The sequence below is a fragment of the Urocampus carinirostris genome, chromosome 5 (assembly GCF_059441175.1).
Source record: "Urocampus carinirostris isolate Australia breed hairy pipefish chromosome 5, RoL_Ucar_1.0, whole genome shotgun sequence".
Lineage (NCBI taxonomy): Eukaryota > Metazoa > Chordata > Actinopteri > Syngnathiformes > Syngnathidae > Urocampus > Urocampus carinirostris.
The window spans coordinates 2,936,041-2,960,609 of NC_142353.1; the positions used below are offsets into that span (position 1 = coordinate 2,936,041).

Genomic DNA, 24,569 nt, shown 5'->3' on the forward strand with positions numbered 1-24,569 from the left:
ATAGATACTTTGTTCATCCCCGAAGGGAAATTCACATTTCCAGCAGCATCCCTGAGCTGAGAACAATCGAGAACAATCGAAAATAACACGGGAGCTGCTGGGAGTGGCTGCCATTCGTGACGGCGCCGGAAGAAAAGATTCAATTTGAATCATTTACAAACAAACAAACAATTGAATCATGTACAAACAAACAAACAAAATATTCATGTTTCAATAAGTGGAGTGTTAATAAAATATTTCTGATACTGATATAACCAGATAAAACTAATTTTAAGTTACCTGTCCAAATGAATGTTGTGCCATCTCACCTTTCCCACTCTCTCTCCTGCAGTTGACTTGCTGCTGCTCGCTCCTGAAACTAATACTTACCTCTTTGTGTATTGCCTGCATATGGCGACACCCTCTTTCAGCTTGTCTGTCAGAACCTTGATCTCCTCCTAAAATGCTTAATTATAGATATACCACTTAAGAATTGTCTCCTTCCCGCAGTTACTTAAGAGTGTTGAGGCTCATTTTTGTTCTTAGTAATGGTTTCAAAACAAGTTTTTTTTTTCAAAAATGTTATAAAATACTGCAAACAAGGATCTCAAAGTATTTACCTTTAGTGCAGACGGCGCTGGGAAAAGAAGTGTGCGCTCCCAATGTGTATAGCTCCGCCCATCCCTATCCTTCACCCAATCAAATTGCTCTATGTTCTTTGCTATGAAAATGTGGTACCTTTTATTAACAAGTATCACTTGATATGTTGACAAGTCAAAAATGGATTACCAGTGCTGTTATTGCTCTGTGAAAAGGACATACCTATAGAAGAAGAACGCCTAAAATACATAACTAGTTTATTACTTTTATGGTGGTGTTTTAAAGATCTAAATTTTTGCACTTTTTTATATATGTGATTAACATGCTGTATTAAATCAAATATTCACACCTGTAATAATATTGACTACACTACAAGTTATCACCCTACTCCAGCCAGTATGAGAAATAAGGAATAAAATGTACCGACGGGCCTATTTTCAAATCGCATTTTTGAATAGAGGCAATCGATCCACATTATTCACCATAGAAAATGATTATAATCCAACACTTCCTCTTCCAGGCTGGCCATTTATTACTTGCATTCTACATCCAAAAGCTACAAAGAAACAAATCTTGAATTGAAGAAAAAACTACAGATGGTATATATATTTTTTCCACCGGGATTTTATCTTTTAAAACTAGCTTAGTCACTAGCATGACTGTCTAGTTGGTTGCAGAGTTCAGAGCTTTTGACCATAAGCTCTTATGTTGGAGTTTGTCTGTTCTCTGTATTGTTGGGTGTATTTATTCAGGTGGCATTCCCACAGAATGTTTTAAAGCAGGGTTCTCAAACTCACTGACTTGTTGGCCGCCAGAGCTAGGGTGTGGGTGAGGTTGGGCCCAATTAGGTTTTCCACAAGAAAACTTCTGATAAACTTCTTGTAGAAGATGTCCAACAATAATGTCAGTTCCATGTAAGTTAAGCTAATGTTGATTAAACTGTAACTAATGCAATTTTCTCTACCTGTGAGTATTTTAAAACATGGACATATATTTCATAGTTAATGTATTTTGAATTATTTTCTTAAATCAGTATTTTTTTTCAATTAATTCTATTTTTGTAATAGTACGCAATGTCCCTTTAGCCTTTCAAAATAAGGCTGGGGCCTCAAACCATCCCCCCTTGGACCACAATTGGCCCCCGTGCCTTGAGTTTCAGACCACTGTTTTAAAGTGTAAATTTGTGTGCGAATAGTTGTTAGTATATGTATAGGATGCCCGAAGCTGTATTTGTCACAGTTTTCCAGGAGATAGCAGCAAAATGATTGCTCATAAACTCACACTGAATAGAATTGAGCTTGACATTTTTATATTTTTCTTCTCATAAACTGTAGTATATTCAGAGGTGGGTAGAGTAGCCAAAATTGTACTCAAGTAAAAGTACTGTTACTTCAGAATAATATTACTAAAGTAGAAGTAAAAGCAGTCATCAAAATACTTACTTGAGTAAACGTAAAAACGTACTACTGTTACTCAGTACTTGAGTAACAGTAGCAACGTCGTATTTATTGATTGTTTTCAAACAACCAATCAGATCATCAAATTATCAAAGTCCATCCAATCAACAAAAAATAAATGTATTTTAAAAGTAGATAAAAATAATCATCGTAAATTCAAGTGTTTTAATAAACAAAAAAATAACAGTAAATCAAATGTGTGGAGTTTACATGTTCTCCCTGTGCTTGCGTGGGTTTCCTCCGGGCACTGCGGTTTCCTCCGGGCACTCCGGTTTCCTCCTACATTTAAAAAAACATGCAGGTCAGGTTAATTGGCGGGTTCAAATTGTCCCTAGGTGTGAATGAGCAAGTGTGATCTCTGTCTCTGAGTGCCCTGCGACTGGCTGGCAACCAGCTCAGGGTGTCCCCTGCCCACTGCACGAAGATAGCTGGGATGGGCTCCAGCACCTCCGCGACCCTACTGAGGATAAGCGGTGCATATGATATATATATATATATATATATATATATATATATATATATATACTGTATTTATATATACAGTGAAGAAAAAAAGTATTTGAACACCCTGCTATTTTGCTATTCTTCCCACTTAGAAATCATGGAGGGGTCTGAAATTTTCATCGTAGGTGCATGTCCACTCTGAGAGAGATAAACTAAAAAGAATTCACAATGCATGATTCTTTTAACTATTTATTTGTTTAATATAGCTGTATATAAATATCTGAACACCTGGGTATCATCTAGAATTCTGACCCTGAAAGACCTGTTAGTCCTCCCATTAGAAGTCCACTTGCACTCCATGTATCATCCTGAATAAGATGCACTTGTTTGAGGCCGTTAGCTGCATAAAGACACCTGTCCAGCCCATACAATCAGTAAGACTTTATCTTGTATTATGGTGAAGGCCAAAGAGCTTTCCAAAGACACCAGAGATAAAATTGTACACCTCCACAAGGCTAGAAAGGGCTGTGGAGCAATTGCCAAGCAGCATGGTGAAAAAAGGTCTACTGTTGGAGCAATCATTAAAAATGGAAGAAGCTAAACATGACGGTCAATTTCATTCAGAGCGGAGCCCCATGCAAGATATCTCCTCGTGGGGTCACATTTATTCTAAGAAAGGTGAGGAATCAGTCCGGAACTACACGACAGGAGTTGGTCAATGACCTGAAAAGAGCTGGGACCACCATTTCCAAGGTTACTGTAGGTAACACACTAAGTTGTCATGGTTCTAAATCATGCATGGTAAGATAGGGTTCCCTGCTTAAACCAGGACAGGCCTTGACATGTTTGCATTTGACCATTTGTATGATACAGAGGATTCATGGGAGAAAGTTGTGAAGTCAGATGAGACCAAAATAGAACTTTTTGGTCATAATTCCACTAAGCGTGTTTGGAGGAAGAAGAATGAACAGAACAGAGAACATCTGACCTCTGTAATAGCAAACAAAGACTACTTTACCAAATATTTACATGAATTTCATCAGGTGTTCAAATACTCATTTGCAGCAATATCACACAAATAAATCTAAAAAAATCATGCATTTTGATTTCATGCAGGGTGTTAAAATCCTTATTTTCTTCACTGTATACAGCACAGTCAAAAAGTGTTCCGATATATATATATGTGTGTTTATTGTCAAAATAACTATTAAAACAGGAAGGCTTAATCAAAGATGCTGGATGGTTGAGGATAATCACAATACATTTCACTTCAAAGCACCTTTCAGGAGACCCAAGTTTGCTGTACACAGACTATCAAACAAGAATAAAACAAGCAAGTGATAAATACCAAACAAAACCAAAGTAAAGTTAAAATTAGAATTTTGGAAACTTACCGCTAAATGTTTCCTCAAGTTTAATTTTGAATTCTTGAATGCAGAAATGAAGGAGACATTGCATGCTGTAGTTGGTGTTTTGGACCCTTTTTAAGGGGAACATGCTTTTGATGGGAGGCCAGCGGTGCTCCTCCTCTTCTGTGTTTTCATACTCAGTATTGCTCAGCGACATTTTTGATCTGATTCATCTGTAAACAAAATTTCCCCTCCTGAAGTTGAATATGGTCGCGTGACGAGGCTGCTACGTTTAATCGGTTAAACATGGTAGAGCCTGGCGGAATTCTGTGTTACAATAAATATGCCTTAGCGGGGACAGACATACAGACGCGTACTTACGTGGAGGGGATTTATTAAGTAACAAAATAACAACTTCAATATGGCCAAATGTAGAAGAGTAAGAGTACTGTTTTTTTTCACAAATGTTCTCAAGTAAAAGTATAGGGATTTAAAAGTACTCCGTTACTACCCACCTCTGAGTATATTCCATCTCACATTTTCAGTGTGAAGTTAGTTTTTATAAGAATTTTTGTGTTTCTGCTTCAAGCAAATCGAGGAGAATAAAAGGAAAAAAAAGGAAGCTGCATTGAAGGCTGCAATGGATTTGGAAGAAGCCAGAAAAGTTGCTTTTGAGGCCACGCAAAAACAAGAGAACAACAACGCTTTGATGCAGCACCATGAGAGTGAGGGACAAAAAAAAACAAAACACAACAACTACTGTGAAATAGTTTGACTATTTTTTATGTTAAAAAAATGACAGATTGCCGTTTTTTTCACAAGCATAGGGCGCACCATGTTAAAAGGCGCAGTCTCAGTAGCTGGCTCTATTTCTGTATTTAACACATACACCGGGCGCACTGCACGATAGAACGCGGGTACACTCTGTTACGGCCGCTGCTGTTGTGCTAGAATCCAACTCACCTTTGCATGAACTATGCTTCTTAGCACTGTAGTAATGTTTGCATATGTCTGTATAAACCCATTATATGGACTACAATGTTTTTCTTTTTGTTTTAATGAAAATCAAAATTCCTTAATAAACACATTGGAGTATACAGACTACTATAGCCACACACTGTGCTTCTGTCTGAAGCATAGTGCATGTTCACGCGATGGGGAGTTAGATTTTGAAAGGGAGTTGAAATGAGCCACAAGATCTCTCACAGCTGCTCGGTTCCGATGATCTTCTGCTTAGCATAGAATTCAACACACTATCGCGGACGGAAACATGGAAAGCATTCAATGGACGGAATGTAAGGTTTTGGATTTATTTCATATTTGGGGGAACGACAATAACTTTCAAATTGCTAGATCTGCTACGGCGTTAGCATCCTTTAGTACTCCCGCAAACAATGCATTGCGTCTGACGTCACGTGTCCACTTCTGCACAAGCAGGAAGCTTATGGCGTCCAAATAGAGTAGCTTAAAAGTCACAGGAAATAGTATACTTGTCAAATTAAGTTGAAAATGTGAACCATCACACAAAAACATCGGATTTGACCTTAAAATGTTGTAAATCTTGACTCAGCCAAGGCTCGAACCTGTGATCTCCCAATTTCAGGGGCAGGTGCCCAACCGGTCCAGATTCGCCACTTTGCATGACACGCAGGCCGCATTGCACGATAAAGCCTGCCACACAATTTAAGAAGATCTGAGACTTTAATGTGCGCCTTATGGTGAAATTACGATACTTCATTTTAATTATTGGTGGTCTGTTAAGGATTTCTTGTCCTCTACAGGTGGGAGAGAAAAATATGGTAAGGCTCAGAAATCACACCAAGGCAGGAGTAGACAACAATCAGATACAGCAACAAAAACATCTGCCTGTGCAAGTTATTGCCGTACCAACAACGGAGCTTCTAGGTACCTGCCTGGTTTCTCTCAGCAAAGTGATCAGAATATGCACAAGGTACCAAAGCAGCAAGTACACAAAGTTAGTGAAAGCAATAAATAAACTTGATTACATGGTATGTGTCTTTAGTAAAGCAAAACAATAACTCAAAATAACAACGATATATTATTTATTTTTTATCAACGTTATTTAGTACCATATTATGTGTGAGTGCTGAACACCTTTGCCATGCATCAATGCTATTAAACTTGTATTCATTTATAAGTGTCATTCTTTATTTGTCAAAGTACTACATCCAATTACATATTGTCCATAAGGGATTTAATTTAGCCAAACTAGATTTTTGTATATTTTCCCTTTAAAAGAAGAAATGTATAACTGTTTTGTGAAGTAGGTCCATTTATACAAATATTAACCCCTTGACGTTCCTGTAAAATTCACCTGAAATCCCAATTAAAGACATACCCAAAGTAAATTGAATGCAGGTTGTTTAACCGTTAGGAGAATATGAATGGATTTGTTCTCTTTTGAAAGGTAATACTCGCATGTTTTGTCCCATACTAAAATAATCACTGCAAGTGCTACCAATATTGAGTTTTTTTAGTTGTAACACATAAACATAAAAGGTTTTTATTCTCGCCTAAATTTGTTTTTGCAATCGTATGCCTGCAAAAGTGTGTAGCATGGGCATCTCAGCTGTAAAAAATCTGGAACAATAGCGTTAAGCTTTATCTGGTCCCAGGTTAAATGTAATCACAATCTGAACGATTAAACATTGTATTTTACACTTTTTTTCTAAAGGTAGGTCAAAGCGTTTCCATATGTCCATGTGAGACGACCAGTTCAAAGCCCTAAAGATTTTGCAACCGTGTATTTTACTTTGGCCAATTTTTAGACATTGTAAAAGAGTTGTTCATGTTTGACTTCTCTTTATAGTAGTAAATCCATGGTTGTGCACACTTGCACATTTATTCTCAGCTCTAATTTTAATACAGTCCCGAAAATTACAATGGAAATATCATTGGCTAACCATGTGTCATTCCACATTTGAATCGGTCACTATTGGCTAAAGATTTTTGAAGCCGAAGTAGGTCATGACTTTTTTTTCAATACAGGCCCACTTAGATTGCCACAGGCTAAGGACCGTGAAAAAAAAGCTTGCAAATGACCGAGAGGGGTGTCAATCAAAAGGTCAGAGGCTAATGGCTATATCGGAAATCATCTGAAGAGTCTGTTTATTTTAAATGGGAGTTATGGAACCAAACTAATTTATTACAACAAGGATCGTCAAACGATGCAGGAATTATTTTAGGCGCATTTAAAAAATAAATATATCTTTATCTGTTGACATTATTATCGTGTGTTTTGAAGTAAATATTTGACTCGGTTGGATTCACTGGACTATCGTGAATGTAAGGACACCGTATCTACAAGGAATTTTTTTCAATGAGTGGAATTTCAGAGGACTTTTAGGTGAGTTACGCCGGCTTTATAGTTTTCGGGTATCTTGTTTCGGACTGATCATGATGTTTGTGTGATGAGCACATTTTGAAATTGTCTTCATATCTTGAACCTCTAGAATTTAAGCTTTCCAAGGTTATGTAGTGACTGTTGACATCGTAAAGATACGACTTTTTTTATTAACAGTCTGAAGGCCTTCCAGAGGGGTTATGTAACGGGTGTAATAATAACTTTTATTTTATTGAAATTCCTGCTAAAATATGTGTATAGTTTTTGGTAAATGTCCTGCAATGCTGAGTCCAACAGTGCCATCTGCTGGTATGGGGTGGGGTTTGGTTTTGGCTTCTAACATGTGACCAGGAGGCGGGGTTTTGTCAGTTTAACCAGAGTACTACAAAGGTAAGACATATCTTTTGGTGCTCCACAAAATAAGTTAATTTTAAACATTATAACCCCAGCTGACAAATCTCTCACCATGCATAGTAATGTGATTGATATTGTCAAGCTGTTTTGATTTATTTTCGTTTTGTTTCTGTTTTACTAAATATTAATTCCCCTTGTAGAGATCAAAGAGATCAAACCCAGCAGAAAAAGCTAATGTTGTGACTCATCCATTTGCAGGTAAATTGTACCCATTTTTATACTCATTATTGTTTTTATTCCTATTTTTTCATATACATTAAAAAAGGATGATGTTGGTTAAAATTCAGAGTAAAGAAAAACATGTTGAATTCATTGTAAACGTTAAAAATCCACTATACGATCTCTTGTTAAAAGTATCTTGTTAAAATGCAAAGATTTATAAATGTATTGTGATATTCTAAAATGTATTTTCTGTAAAGTGAAAAGACAGCTCTTTGATATGCTTTGTTGTCAGTTTAACCAGAGTACTACAAAGAGATCAAAGAGATCAAACCCAGCAGAAAAAGCTAATGTTGTGACTCATCCATTTGCAGAACTGTAATAATAAAAACCTCATCATCCAGTCCAGCGTGAATGTGGATCTTTGGTGGGACACGTACAACGCGGTTACATTGGTGCCGTGACCCGTGACTTCTATCAAACTCGCCGAACCGAGGACTGTCCTACCTGCCACATGAGCTCACAGTATTTGAAATTTTAGTTACATGAGCGATATTGTTTAGCTCATTACAGTGCAGTGTCACAGTGATACGAAGGCTGCTGATTTATTTTGTGATTTTGACTTATTTACATTTTTTTCTGTTAATCTTTGAAACATGTTTAATCAGAGCAATGTGTTAGCTCCACAATTTGACACACCTATTCACTTTGGCAGGGGCAGGGGCATGTTTACCCCCATCCCCTCTGATAATAGTTCTACCCCAGGTGGTGCGACACATAGAGTAGAGGCAAGTTCCAGTGTGAGCACCCATAATGCAGCTGACCAACATGCTAGCCTACCTTCACCTCAGGTCAGACCCACATCTACGCCAAATTCCGCGAGTGAAATTTCTGAGGGTTTAGCTGATCACATGACAAATATTATTCAGGAGATAGGACATAAATTGGCTGATAGCATATTCTCAAATATACAGTCACATAATATAGTAGCTCCTAACGCTGCTGCCACACAAGATGAAGCAAACAGATTGAGTCAGGTGGTAACGCAGAGAAAGGTTAAGGAACCGCCGTCATTTATTGGGGATGGCTCAGACTCAATAACAATACATGAGTGGGAAGATCTAATGAGGACATTTATAAAAAGGAGTGATGTGAAACTTGAAGAGCAAGCAGAGGAAATCCTTATACATTTGAGAGGAAAAGCTAAAGATGTAGTTAGGTTTAGCATTAGAAACAGTAATATAGACGTCTATACCCGCCCTGACATGATTTATAGTCTTCTCAGGAAATACTTTAGCTGTACCAAGTACTCTGCTGTCCCTTTAGCTGACTTTTATTCAACTTTGCCCAAAGACCAGGAAGACCCCTATGACTACTGGCTGAGACTAAACAGAGCAGCTGACCTTGCCTCTGAGTGCTTGAGAGAGCAGGGCAAAACATTTGACAACCCTGAAATAGAGGTTACTCGCATATTTATTAGGAACTGCCCATGCAAGGAACTGGCACTCACTTACAGATCAAAAACCATCGAAAAGTGGTCAGCATGTGAGGTACTAGAGGTGCTGAATGAATACCACGCTGAGAAGAGCGACAAAGCAGATTCCCTACAACAACCTGCGAATAGAGCGGAAATTGCCGTACACAAAGCTGAGGTGAACCATGGTCCAACCCTCGTGCACGAGCCACCTTAGACTTCGAGCCCACAGTATGTCTCTCTAACGGACGTTATTAGTATGTTGGAGAAAGTTCTGATACGTGTTACCTCGAACCAGTTTCAAGAGAGAGGGGAAGCTCCAACCAGGCGACCTGGAGCCAGAATAAATGGTTTCACTGCCAAGCCATGTATCATTTGCAAAGAAGTCGAACACAGTGCTCTCTCTCATTGCCGAGACAAAAACCTTTGCTTTCACTGCCATGCCCCAGGGCATTCTCGACGTGATTGTCCAGTGACGAAAGTTGTCCCGCTGCCTCAGGGAAACTAACTGATCTGCGCTTAGGGGAGAACAGTGCAGATCAACTGAGTATACCTCCCACCACTAATGTGAAGCCTGACATGCAAGACAATAAATCAATTTATGAGTTGTATAGCAAAAAGATACCTCCATCGAAGAAGCTGATCTTTCAGGGGTTTCAGAGAATAGCGGAGACTGACGAACTGTTTTACACACCTGTACTTGTGCAAGAAGGCCCCACTTTCAGAGCGCTGTTGGACAGCGGGTCGATGGCTTGTACAGTAAGTGAGGACACAGCTAAGTACCTCCTGCAGCAATTCCCTGATATGATGAGTTACACGGCCGATGATTATGTCATTGTAGGCTGCGGTGGACACCAAGTTTCTCCCAGAGATATGTACGACATTCACGTCACAGTTTACGGGTGCCAAATGATAATACCAGTAATGGTGGTGCCAGGCCAGACAGAACAGATGATCCTTGGCAGCAATGCCATCAAATATATTTTGACTCAATTGAAAAGTACTGATGGCTATTGGAGATTAGTTTCCACTCCTGACAACGGTCTGTCCGATAACCACAGTCAATTCCTGTCAATGCTTTCCAACACAGAGAGATGGAGAGGTGATTGCATTCCAGACAAGGTAGGGACAGTAAAGATCAAGAGTTGCGTGACGCTGAATCCACGGACCGAGTACGTTATTTGGGGCAAGTTACCTGAGTTGGCCGGGGCATCAGCGGGCAGCACAGTGGTCGTTGAGCCAACCCAATCTAAGGCTGCGCCCAGACAAGTCCTTGTCGGACGAGTTGTTACTCCACTCTGGGGAGATGGATGGGTGCCTGTTAAAGTCTTTAATCCCACGGACAGAGTTGTGGTGCTGAGAAGAAACAGGAAAATTGCAGATGTGTCTCCTTGTATCGCAGCGGAAGACCTGCCCAATGCAGAGGAGGTCAAGTGCAACGTGCAGAGTGTACAGAGCAAAGAGGTCCGACCCAGGTCAGAAGAGGACATGATGCGTGCATTGGAAGCTCTGGGACTGCAAGACATTGACCTGAAGTCATGTGAGGTTTCGCTGCAGTGTAAAGACAAGCTCCTTCATATCATCGAACAATTCGAGTCAATCTTTTCTCGCCATAAGATGGACTGTGGAGAGGCCAAAGAGTTTGTACATCGTATCCACCTTGTTGATGATAAGCCGTTCCGTCTACCCTACAGACGTATACCACCAAGTCAGTATGAAAAACTGAGGACGACTCTGAACGAGATGGAAGAGAAAGGAATTATTCAGAAGTCGACTAGCGACTATGCATCTGCGCTTGTTCTCATATGGAAGCGGAATGGAGAACTAAGGGTATGTACTGATTTCAGAAGGCTTAATGCAAGAACCATAAAGGATGCCTACCCACTACCGCATCAAGCTGATGCTTTGGCCGCACTTGGGGGAAATGCCTTTTTCTCCACAATGGATCTGACGTCAGGCTACTACAATGTCCCCTTGCACCCTGACGACAAAAAGTACACGGCATTCTCCTCACCATTCGGCCTTCACGAGTACAACCGGCTCCCTCAGGGACTTTGCAACAGCCCAGCAACATTTATGAGGATGATGATGTCAATATTTGGTGATCAGAATTTCATGAGCCTATTATGTTACCTCGACGATCTGATGGTGTTTGCCCCCACAGAGGAAGTTGCACTCCAACGCCTGCAGATGGTGTTTACTCGCCTTAAGGAACACAACCTCAAGCTCGCACCCAAAAAGTGTTTTTTCCTCAGACGGACTGTGAAATTTCTTGGGCATGTCATCAGTGAGGATGGAATTCGGACTGACCCCGAGAAAGTGAGAGCGATAAATGACGTACAAGTCACTGATCTAATGGAGTCGGATGGCAAGACGCCATGCCCTAGTAAAATCAGATCTTTTCTAGGCATGGTGATGTATTTCCAAAGCTTCATTGAAGCATGTTCTGCGAAGGCAAAACCTCTGTTCAGGCTCACATCTGAATCTGGTGACAAGCATAAGCGCAAGAGAGCCCGCAAGAAAGGTCAAGTGAAGCTGACGCCTGCAGATTGGTCCGATGCATGCCAGAACGCCTTTGAAACACTGAAGCACGATCTCGTGACAGGTGTCACTCTGGCCCACCCAGATTTTGATGCGCCGTTTATTCTGGCTGTCGACGCATCCTTTGATGGGATTGGAGCAGTCCTGTCACAGCTGCCACCTGGTGGAAAAGTAGCCAGACCAGTCGCCTTTGCAAGTAAGACGCTCTCTCGCTCCCAGTTCAACTACCCTGCACACAGGCTCGAATTTCTTGCCTTGAAATGGGCGGTATGTGATGAATTCAGCCATTGGTTGAAAGGAAGACACTTTACCACGTGGACCGACAATAACCCACTTACATACATTTTGACCAAACCAAGACTTGATGCGTGTGAACAGCGGTGGGTAGCGAAGCTAGCTGCATACAATTTTGACCTGAAGTACATTCCCGGACCAAAGAACATCGTAGCCGACGCTCTGAGCCGTGAGCCATTTGTACGGTCATGTGTGGGTCATCGCCTTGTTACCGAGCCCTATACTTCGCTCTTGGACCAAGTCAACAGGGTGAACAACAGTACTGTGCAAGAGGTGTTCAGAGTATCCAACAATTGTCACGCTGTTGTAGACGAGAGTGCTGGGACATCAGACGAGTCAGTAAAAAGGGCAATTCCATCAGGCTCCAATGGTTCTGTGACATCAGAAGAGGTTGCTGCTGTCTTCAGTGCTCAGTCCACTGGTGGCGTGGGTCAAGTGATGGGAACAGACGCCAACTTCAATCTTCTGCAGAAGGGAGATCAGTCAACGGCACTCCCACAGAGTCAGCTTGTTGGTTTACAAGAACAGGACAACACAATAAGCAGGACCATGTACTTTGTGCATAGACACAAGAGACCTACCAGGCGTGAGAGAGCTGTCGAGTCGCCTAGTGTGATGAAACTACTGAAGCATTGGAGCAGACTCACCATACAGAATGGCATGCACTACAAAATAAGGAAAGATCCTCACATGGCCAAGAAAATCTTCCAGTTTGTGGTGCCTGATTCATTGAAACAGAAAGTCCTTCAAGGTTTACATGACTCAGCAGGTCACCAAGGCCAGAACCGTACTTTGTCTCTGGTGCGGCAACGATTCTTCTGGAATGGCATGGAACGTGATGTTGTGAATTATGTCAAATCCTGTCAGCGCTGTGTAGTAGGGAAAACACCGGAACCACACAACCGTGCACCACTCAAGAACATAGTCACCTCTGAGCCTATGGAGTTGGTCTGTATAGACTTTTGGACTGCTGAGCAAGAGAACAAGTCTGTAGATGTCCTGGTCGTAACTGATCATTTCTCCAAGATGGCGCACGCCTTCCCTTGCAGGAATCAAACCGCCAAACAAGTTGCTCGCCGTCTGTGGCAGGATTTCTTCCTTGTCTATGGTTTCCCACGGCGTATCCACTCTGATCAGGGAGCTAATTTTGAGAGCAAACTGATCAAAGAGCTTCTAGAGATGGCAGGGGTGCAGAAATCCCATACCACTCCGTACCACCCCATGGGAAATGGCATCGCAGAACGATTCAACCGAACATTGGGAGATATGATCAGAACCCTTCCCCCTCAGCCCAAAGCAAAGTGGCCACAAATGCTGCAGCAGCTCACATTCTGCTATAACTGCACAGAGCATGAGACAACAGGGTTTGCACCGTTTTACCTAGTGTTTGGTAGGATCCCTCGTCTCCCTGTCGATGTCATGTTTCAACATGCTAATACCAATGATGCTGTTGTCAGCTACTCTGACTTTGTACGCCATCTGAAGAAAGATCTACATGAAGCTGCTCAGATTGTACAGAGGAATACTCTCAGAGAACAGACTCGTCATGCCAAGCTGTACAACCGTAGGGCCAAAGGATCACCTCTCGTCGTGGGAGACCGGGTGTTGATCGCCAACAGAGGTGTCCCGGGGAAACGCAAAGTTGCAGACAAGTGGGAGTCAACCCCGTATGAAGTCATATCAGTCAAGCCTGATCTCAATGTCTACAGAGTCAAGGATTGTCTGACGGGCAAAGAGAAGGTAGTTCACAGGAATTTGCTGCTCTCTGTTAGCTTCTTGCCCTGTGAGGATGATCTGGCCAGCGAATCTGAACACTCAGAGTCTGACGCTGCTATGCATGGAAGTGATGTATGCCCGGATTTACCTGACGCGGTTGAAGACAGTGATGTCCGTACAGTAAACTGGGTGATACAGGCAGGTGAAGAGCAAGTTCATCCAGAGGTAGAGGATAACTCACTAGACAGCAGATCTGATGCCCAGTCCGACTCTCGCAGTGTTGATACATCCAGCCGAGGAAGTCAGCACATCCCCGAACAAGATGTTGACCATACTTCAAGTGACAATACGGAAAGCCCATCACAGTGCTCTGAAAACATGATCCCTTTGGGTATGGGTCTCCCAGACGAGACCCCATTGAACACTGACCATCTGGACGCAGACTCCCCTGATACTGACTGTTTAGACTTGACTGCCCCAGACCTTCAAGCTCAGGTTATTTGTGCTCAACCTAACCGTTATGGTCTTAGGGTCCGCCAGTCCATCAGGCCTCCTAGTCGTCTTATTTGTCAGATGAATGACCATGTGGTAGGTGACAATCATCTGTCCGCAATATCTGCAAGTTCCTAGTTTAAGTTCAGTAGAGATGCACTTTCAGTTTGAGTAACAAAGCTTGAGTAAGAAACAAGAATTGTGCCTATGTGAGCACTTACAACTACAGGAACAATGTTTGATATTTCAGAGATGTAACAGGCATCTTTGAGTCTGTGCTTAGTTAGGAGTTTGCTCGCCTCCTTTCTTTTCACACTCCTTTTTGGGAGAGTTTTAGAACTGACATGCACTTCAGTTTGTTCCTTGTAATACTGTACCAGTTTTCGTGTCCTCTTTTTCATCAGTATTTGCCTTTTTGGCATGTGATTTTTTTTCTTTTTAGTGTAGCACTCCCATATTTAGCAGAATTTCAGGGGGGTGTATGTAACGGGTGTAATAATAACTTTTATTTTATTGAAATTCCTGCTAAAATATGTGTATAGTTTTTGGTAAATGTCCTGCAATGCTGAGTCCAACAGTGCCATCTGCTGGTATGGGGTGGGGTTTGGTTTTGGCTTCTAACATGTGACCAGGAGGCGGGGTTTTGTCAGTTTAACCAGAGTACTACAAAGGTAAGACATATCTTTTGGTGCTCCACAAAATAAGTTAATTTTAAACATTATAACCCCAGCTGACAAATCTCTCACCATGCATAGTAATGTGATTGATATTGTCAAGCTGTTTTGATTTATTTTCGTTTTGTTTCTGTTTTACTAAATATTAATTCCCCTTGTAGAGATCAAAGAGATCAAACCCAGCAGAAAAAGCTAATGTTGTGACTCATCCATTTGCAGGTAAATTGTACCCATTTTTATACTCATTATTGTTTTTATTCCTATTTTTTCATATACATTAAAAAAGGATGATGTTGGTTAAAATTCAGAGTAAAGAAAAACATGTTGAATTCATTGTAAACGTTAAAAATCCACTATACGATCTCTTGTTAAAAGTATCTTGTTAAAATGCAAAGATTTATAAATGTATTGTGATATTCTAAAATGTATTTTCTGTAAAGTGAAAAGACAGCTCTTTGATATGCTTTGTTGTCAGTTTAACCAGAGTACTACAAAGAGATCAAAGAGATCAAACCCAGCAGAAAAAGCTAATGTTGTGACTCATCCATTTGCAGAACTGTAATAATAAAAACCTCATCATCCAGTCCAGCGTGAATGTGGATCTTTGGTGGGACACGTACAACGCGGTTACAGTTATATTAAATACATAATTGTATATCTTGGCATTTCTGCTATCTACTGGGCTCATTTGACTTGTGATTAAGCCAGTTTAATTAAGCTGTACCTGTAAGCATGAACTCCTTAGTATTAAACTTATTTGTTATGCTCTCCTGAGCGCAATGTCATCATGTTACCAGGATGCTTGATAGTTTGCTAGATCCAATCTTCCTCCATGCTTTTTCCAGGTAACCTAGCCACGCAGCAGCATACAATCTGATATCTTAACTTTCGCCAACAGGCATCTCATTTTCCATTAAGTTAAACGCAGGGGACGAGTAACATTGTAACACAAAAAACTCAGATTTCAGAAAGAAACTTAAATGAAATCCGATTTTGAAAAAATTGTGGAAAATGTTGAGCAATGCCGTTTTCCTCAGATTGTTTGTTTGTTCTGGATTCTGAGGAGGCAGGATTTCAAAAAATAGGCTGGATACAGATGAGCAGTTCCGTCAAAGGTTTTATTTACTGAATATATTCCGGGCACATATTAACTAACAGACATTGGCTGTAGGCATTTAATTTTGTGAAGGCTAACGTATTTGACCATGATTTACCGTATTTCCACGCCCACAAGGTGCACATATAAGGCCCAATCCCATTTCTCTCACTCGGCCCTGAGAACCCTCCAGTGAGGTCCCTCGATAGAGGAGTGCCCTCCGCGAGTGCAAATGGAGATGGTTTGGACAAGACTTGCAAGGTTCCACCCCTGTCCAGGAGATGGCGGTAATATTAATTGGCTGTAGACCTCAGTGACGTATTGGTCTACGTCACATGTAAACAACTCGAGTCTCAACCTGTAGTGTGTCAGTTGGAGAGTTCGTGCAACGTTAAAAATGCCCGCTACTGCTGTGTTATTACCGATTGCCTGAAAGCTCATCATCTTTCCGTGTCTCCAATCAACGGAGGAGAAATGTGCTATACTGAAGACAGCTTCGGCGCTATGTAGTGCTGATTCATCTTTACAAGGTACGTACACTCATTAAAAAAAATGACCCGTTCGGTCAGATACAGTAAGAGTTAACATACAATGCACGTTCACATAATACCCTATGTTTGTGTAGACATAAATGGCAATCTACTTATTAGTATCTTAATGCCATTTTATGACATATAGTAGGGGTCTTGAATCAGTGACATGACGAAACGTAAACAAACACAAGAACAGTCCACCTGGCCCTTTAGCTGACATAATATCGTCACCAAACTTCCCTGTACGACCCAAAAACCTTAGTTCATAAGGAATTTAATTCAAAAGAGTTGTCATTGAATATAAAAAGGTCATTTCAACATTTTTTCATGATGCTTACATCACAGTTAAAGCGAACTTTTTCTTTGCTATGCCCACATTTATGTCTAAATTGTTTGTTATCTATTGTGTTCCAGAGTGGCTGTCCCATAAGCGTGGACAGGTTGGACAGGAATGTTCCCATCCTGTGCTTATGGTTGGATGTGGAGTCAGAACTCATTCAGGACTTAAGGTTGAGCAAGAAGGTTATGTGGGCCCTGCAGGAGCTGCTAAAGAGGGAACAGGGCCATGGCTGGAGGTCTTGATCTACGTGTACTGGCTGGTCCACGCTCTGTCCTACCGTGTGGTGTCACGGGTCTTCAGGGTTCCCAGGTCCACCGTACAAAGAATTGTCCACAGTTAATATGGAATAAATTGCCCAAAAGCCATATTTTAGGCTCTGGAAGTCAGACCCACATTTGCATTATGTGCTTTTCTGCATTACTATTCAATAAACATCTTAATTTTGAGTAACACCTTGGTGGTTTATTTCATAATGATGTGAGATACTGTGTGTGAACTATGTGACTGTTGGACAGAAAACAACTACAAATCACTCCAGCTTAAATAATAGTTTACTTTCAGAAAAACAAACTCACATTGGGCCAAAATACATAATAGTAAATAAATAATGTGTCACAAATTTTAACAAAAATATACCAATACTTCCATAAAAGCTGGAAACACAAACTGGAACTTCATTGAGTTCTTAATAATAAAAAAAAAAAAAATCCTTTTATAAAACAAAGGGAAACATTGCAGAGATGTCACTGTTCTGGAAATTTGTCCACGAGCTTCCCAAAAAGGATGGGAACCGCTCAGTTTTGGCCACAGTTTCTTCGAGCCTTTTCCTCGCTCCGGCAGACTTCGCTTTCAAAAAGTCAAGGAGTGTATCGTGCTTCCTTTTTTTTCTGGGTGATTTGGGGTTTGGCGCCGGATTAGAAGGTGCCAACGACGTGCCCGGTGGTGTGGATGGCGTGGTAGCTGTGATGGTGACCAGCTCTTCCATGGGACGTTCTACAGTGGCCTTTAGGTTGGGTGGAAAAAACAAGAATTACTTAATGCTGATGTATTGTACAAAACAACTGTGTATAGGATGCTCAACAAGTTGATATGAGACAGGAAATTATAGGATGTGTTCTGGATAATTATTTGATAGTGAATAGATACAAAAAAATGACATGTTATTCTTATGGCTGTAAGAGCCTTCTATTGGCCAGCATCACATATGCTTTAGAATTGTCTCCACATTTGGACAACATTTTGAGAAGGTAATTAGTTTACTTAATATGTGTTTACAGAGAAGGCAGTGGACTATGTGATAGTAATTTGTTTCAACTGTATTTCCACGTGAAATTCGGAGACATTACTCATAATGCATGATGAAAACTAATGCATTCTGATCTCACATGAAAGAATCAAATTGTAAATAAAACACGACACCCGAAATTGTGTGCAGTAAACAAGGGCTTATGTCCAGAACGGTATTCTGACTATGCTCCATGTAGATGTAAACGCACGACTCGTTTAAGATAAAAACAGGGATGGGCTGAACCGTGATTTTCTGCACAGTTATCCTACTTTACAGTTTGTAGCGTGAAGATTTTTTTTGCCAGCTCCCTTGGTAGATTAGTGCACTTCGTAAAGTAGCGATTTTGCAATGTTCGTGTTTTAACGCGAAAATACGATTTTCTATTGCATTTACGTCTAACTAAGATATCTCAATACATTTTGTTGCAAATACATGCGTGGTTGTGGAAAACTACTTACATTTGTGCGGTTCCTTTTCGGGCATGTTTGTTGATATTGAGAATTCGCAAAGCCTTCTGGGTAGTCACTTCGCTGCCAAGTGAGGTCGAGAGCCCCCTCGGTCTTGAAGTGGTTACGACATGGTTTGAGGGCACTTCTGCCTCGGTCTTGAGAGTATCGGGACACACCCCATTTTCACGTGAACGCGCAAACCGAGTGACTAGGGCACATAGCGAGTGAAAGTGCGAAGAATGGGACGCAGCCTTAGTCTCAGATTTTATTTAAAATGTAGGGTGTGCCCTATCTCTCATGCAGAGCGGCGAATGGAGATGAGTTTGGTGGTCTTAGGGTTCGGTGCTCGCTCCCAATAATGAGAGGTCACAGTTTCAAGCTTTGGTTGAATCAAGACATAAAACATTTTTGGGTGAAATCCCATGTTTTTGTCAGATGGTTCACGTTTGCGAAGAAAAAAGACTTCTAAGCATCCCCCCCGAGATTTTAAGTCGTCTCTTGTTTAATAATACCTCGCTTGCACGGAAGAGGACGCCTGATGTCTCACACAATGCATTGTTAGCGTCGGTGCTCATGTACGCTAACGCCGTAGCAATTTGAAAGTTATTTTGCTACCTGAGGCCTAACAGAGTTGTCCTCCAAATATTGATTAAATCCAAAACCTCACTTTCCCACCATTGAATGCTTTCAGTGTTTTTTTCCACTATAGTGTGTTGATTTCTACGCTATGCGGAAGATCATGGAAACAGAGTAGCTGCAAGAGATGTAGTTTTTAAATTTGACTACCCGTGCAAATTTGTACTCCCCTTCGCTCGAACACGCACTAATGTTGGAGAAATTGGAGGTTCGATAATCGAGAGAAAAGTCTTCTCATATGTGGATAAGGAAAATGGACAGGAGCCAGCCTCGTTGGAGGGAGATACAACTTTTATTGATGCGTCAATGAAGATCTCAGAGAGCTGGGAACATGACAATGTTTTTAAAGCTGGTAGTGACGATTAGGCTTCGATTGAGTACACCCCAAAAGGCGGTCCTGTATCACGTATCAAGTTCAGAGCGTCCCGTCCCTTGCAGGCTATCTTCAAGGAAACTTAATCGTCTGCCAAGAGTATCTTCAAGGATGTCTACCCGACCTTTTCCCACAACTGTAAGCAAGTCTTTCTAAATTTCTACATGTATGCAAATCTATTCTACAAATGCAAGTGTATTTACCACAACATATCCCCCCTTTGGGAGTTTATACTCCCACTTTGAATGGAAATTAAAATTGAAAATCAATACAGAGTAGTGGCAAAGTATTACAAATCAATAATATCAATACACGGACAGAGTTTACGCAAATCGAAAATAAAATAAAATTCTGGCGGTCAGCCTGCTGTGATCATTCTAACTTTCATTGTTCATGTTTCATTTACAAAAACCCCCAACACTCCAAACATCTGACCCATGCACTAACCCCCCCCTTCATTTATCTTTATCCGTACATACTGGATTATACACGTGGACCGTCGACGGTTGATCGGTACGTGATAAAGGTAAATGAATAAATGAACTGATAAGTGAGTGATAACAAATTTTGGTAACAGTCGTCGATACATTTCAAGATGAGTGCATGACTGGATAGTGATACAGCATACACATCGGCCTTTGGCCTGACCCCCGCGAACATTTTGAAGACCATGCAATGTCGTATTCGTCAACGGGTGTCGTGAAGTCAGATGTTGGAGTGAGTGTTCATCCCAGCAGGCATCACGCGCAGTTTCCATGCAGCCCAAAACCCGGAAGCGACGATGCATCCTGACCATCCCAGACAGCAGCTTGCTCCCCGGCAGTGTGACATACCAACAAAAGAATCACAATCAGAAACCAATATATTTGTTGCTGTTATTCTTAGTGCTATATAGTGTGTTGCGTGTTTAACAATAGTGCTAATTGATATCGTATTCAGTCCAGATCATCATATGTGTCTCTTTCCGCAGATGCTCCATTTTTTATTATAATGTAGACTGACTATTAACGTTGCCAGATAAAATTCAAGGTGTTGAATTTAGTTGAGTCATCTGTTCCTCCTCACTCAGGAATAAGCTCGGATATTCAATCACTAACTGTGCTAATTGAGCTTCTGCCACCCTAGTATTAGCCACTACTGTCATTTGTTCTCCAAAAGTCTTAAGCATTCCTCTTTTAAGAATAGGTATGGCACAGAAACACAACAAACACATAATTATTACGGCAGTTAGTACAAGAATTCCCCCTTTCGCTAACAGACTACCCCAGTACCCAAATGTAGACGAGAACCAATCAAAAGAGATACTGTTCTTTTCAGTATTTACTGTCACTTCATTGCTCAACTCACGAATCTTTGACAGTGCTTTTGTGAAGCTTCCTGCTTCGGATGTATTTAAAGGTATATACATACAGCCTTCCTCCTTTATCATATGACACACGCCTCCTTTACTGGTTAAGAGAAAATCGAGGGCCTGACGATTCTGCCAGGCCATCCTAGATGTCTCATGTAACTGTTCTCCTATTGCACTAAAGGCCTCGTTAATGTAATTAATAAACGTTGCTGGTTGTAATAAATGTAATTAATCCATTCTGCGTTCTTATTCGGAGTTATCCAGATAAACATCGATTCTAATCCAGACTTAATTTCATTCCTAGCTTCAAATTCCTCTGGAATTCCTCTCGGTTGTCCGATGGCATCTAGATATACTCGTCCATCCGGAAGATATGCTCTCTTAACTCCGGCCAATTGTCAACAAAAATATTTCATTTAATTACTTTTTCCCCTTTTCATTTCTTCCTTTTCTCACTTGTATGTCCCTCTCTTCTCTTTTCCTCAACGCCTACTTTCTTTTCCCCTTTTTACCTTCTTATCTTACTTGTATGTCCCTCTCTTCCTTAATGTCTACTTTCTTTTCCCCTTTCTACCTTCTTTTACTAACTTTTATCTTTCTGTATTTGTAACTTCCTTACTTGCTCTGCCAACAATCCATCTCCTACATAACTTTCCCTTCTTCTACGCTTTCTAACACTTTAGCCCATGGGAAATTGACATATAACCATCTCACTTAATCTTTCAATTTATTTATTTATTTATTTATTTTTTTCCAAACCAATTCAATCTACTATCTTAGCTTCACCTACTTAATGTGAAAATGACGTGCATTGATCTACAATGATTCATCTTACTCATTTTTATTCGACTCAATGAATTTTTCCTCCATATTCAATGAAAAGAAAGAATTTACTCACGCTATTCCACTACTTTCGTATAACAATGCTTTTCATTCTCAAATTAATCCATTCCAATTCACTCAATTGGATTTTTCCTCGTCTTCACATTCCTTAATTTTCCAATTTTGAACTGAAAACCGGAATAGGTTAACTTTTTTCTTTTTGTTATTATTCTATCCTTTCTTGGTGTTATTCTGGCATTAACATAATCTAAAGCACCTAAAATAACCAAACATAATTTTTCTAGACTTTTCACCCCTAAATTCATCGTTTTCCAACTGAAAAAACATTTATTTTTCTGGGAACTCCATAGGCTCTCGGACGTTATGTTGCACACCCTTAGCTTCAAAACGATTTCCAAAAAAAAAACAAAAAACGAACGTTTTCGATTCCTAACGAGACGTGCTATTGGTTCTATCTAAAACAATACATTTTAAACCGTCTTCCTCTTTAAAAACGTTTTTCTCGTCTCAATGAGCACTGTATTGTTCCCTTTTTCCTTTTCCTTCGATATTTTTCTGTTAATCCTTTCAGTCACGTGGGCCGCTTAAACGCCAGCGCTGGACAACCATATAAGACAAGAAAGATAAGAATACAGGAAAGAATACAAACACTTACAACATTGAACAAACATAAAACATAAAACAAGACAGATGGCCCACAAAAATTTAAGTCATTTAGTCAAATTAAGTCAGTGCACATTGAGGCCATGCGCCTACACAACTACCGAGTTAGGGTTATGGTTTTCCTCTCCTACACAATTTCCCGAATTTTACGTACTGGCCGTGCACTCATTTTTGGCCGTCGGCGTTGTAACCTCACTCTTCAGTGCTGTCGCCGTGGGTGTAGGTTTCTCTGGACTTTGGTGTGTCGGTACCCTTCTCGCCTGTATCGTCACGTTAAGGTTTGGCCTATTATCCGTCACTTTAGTCTGTACTGTCCTTGGCCTCACTGAGAGTGTGATCGTGGGCACTGTGTTGTGTGGTGCAGAGACTTGGAGACGATTCAGTTTTATTAAGACGACAGCAGTGTGCGTGTGTGTGTGTCGTCGTATCTAATAACTAAATGGAGTGGAATGGAACTATGACGACTATAACATGAGACCAAACGAGACGTCACGCTCTATAGAGAATTTATCGACCTATTTCATCATCGCCTACAATCAGCTCAAAATTTTTTCCCAACATTCTGCTTCTTAGAAAGAACCTAAAAAGAAATCCGTCATTAAAAGCGCAATTAACCACAAGTCCATCATCCCAAAAACAATGGTTCTAAGTCAAGGGCGGGCAAACTTTTGGCGTCACGAGCCTGGGGATACATCCAGTTTTTCTCATTTACAGTTATGATGTTATATTTCATTATATTTATTTCATGTTTATCTATTTTGTGTATATGTATGAACCCCTACTGAACACCAGCATACCTTCCAGGGCAATTGCAGTTGATTCAACAAGGTTCGTTTGCTTTCGGAACGGACTAATCCCGTTTCAATCCAATTGATTCAAATTGATAATGTGTTTCGATTTACAATAGTTTCATCATTCCATATTTACTGCTAGAACCAATTAAACTTATAAGTAGAGGTACAACTGTGTTATTGTAGTTGTGCACGTATGTAGTATTTCTGTCATGTCCAGCATGGTCGCCGTGGCAACCGTCTAATTTGCGTGTGTCCTTCTTAAGGGCTTGCCCGTTTTGAGTAAAAGCCTGTTTTATGAGTATTCCTAGTCTGAGTTCCTGTCTGCCTGTAGGCCAGTTGCTGTTTTGTTTTTTCCCTGAGCGTTGGACAATTTTGCTGAATAAAAGTAACTGGTCGTTAAGCGATTGAGTTCTGGTCCGGTCTGCACTTAACTCAACCATTCCTGCAGTAGTATCTTATAATATTTACAAAATAAGATTCTGTAATATTTTCGAAGTCTGTTGTAGTATTTTTGAAGGATTTTTTTTTAGTAGCGCTAGTATTAATGCTGTTGTAGTTTTGTAGCAGTATTCTTGCAGAATTTCTGTAGTTGGTCTTTTTAGAATTATAGCCGTACCATATACTATGTCCCGGTTTTCAAGCTCTATATTCCGTTTTCTAGTAATTTCATAGAATTTCTGTAGTAGGATTTACATTATTGTAATACTTTACCATCCCATTTCTTGTTCTCCCTTGGTTTACTGCACATGAATGGCTGGAAAAAAACCCTAGAGGTTTAATTCTGACCCAATTGTGGAAAAATGTATTTGATTAATTCGTTTACCCCTGTGCTCAGCATCTTTTTCTATAATATAATTTTATGTATTGTGTGTTACGTATCTTCTTATTCTAAAGCAAAACAACATGTTATGTCCATGTTTATTTGCCTTCAATTAGATATTGATCCTTTTAATAATTTCCTTTTATTTTTATAGCTTATCTATAAAAATACTGTTATATGTTTTGCACAATGCTGACAACTTTTTTTGCACTACAATCACTACTTTTCACCAAATGCATATTTACACAAACCTCAACTGTATGTAACATTTTAAATGCACATTCTTGTGTAAATATTGTATTAATTATAACTATAACCTTATCTTTTCCAATCCTTTACCTAACTCTGAAGATGGAGTGTCATGCCAAATTTAATTGTCAGTTACAATATGTGAACCCGTTTTGTAACTATGTCCGTAAAGGTATA

At 40.3% G+C, this 24,569-nt stretch overlaps 1 protein-coding gene and 1 long non-coding RNA gene across 2 annotated transcripts in view; both read left to right on the forward strand.

The window, feature by feature from the left end:
- Window positions 1-5,825, forward strand: part of tmc1 (transmembrane channel-like 1) — a 38,519-nt gene extending 32,694 nt beyond the window's left edge. Inside the window, exons 18-20 of the mRNA XM_088334959.1 lie at window positions 1,100-1,178; window positions 4,419-4,554; window positions 5,611-5,825. Coding sequence (XP_088191085.1) covers window positions 1,100-1,178; window positions 4,419-4,554; window positions 5,611-5,825 — 430 coding nt within the window. The remainder of the gene's footprint in view (window positions 1-1,099; window positions 1,179-4,418; window positions 4,555-5,610) is intronic.
- Window positions 1-17,376, forward strand: part of LOC148364968 (uncharacterized) — a 253,508-nt gene extending 236,132 nt beyond the window's left edge. Inside the window, exon 4 of the long non-coding RNA XR_015850403.1 lies at window positions 17,036-17,376. This is a non-coding gene — a long non-coding RNA (uncharacterized LOC148364968). The remainder of the gene's footprint in view (window positions 1-17,035) is intronic.
- Window positions 17,377-24,569: the final 7,193 nt, after the last annotated feature.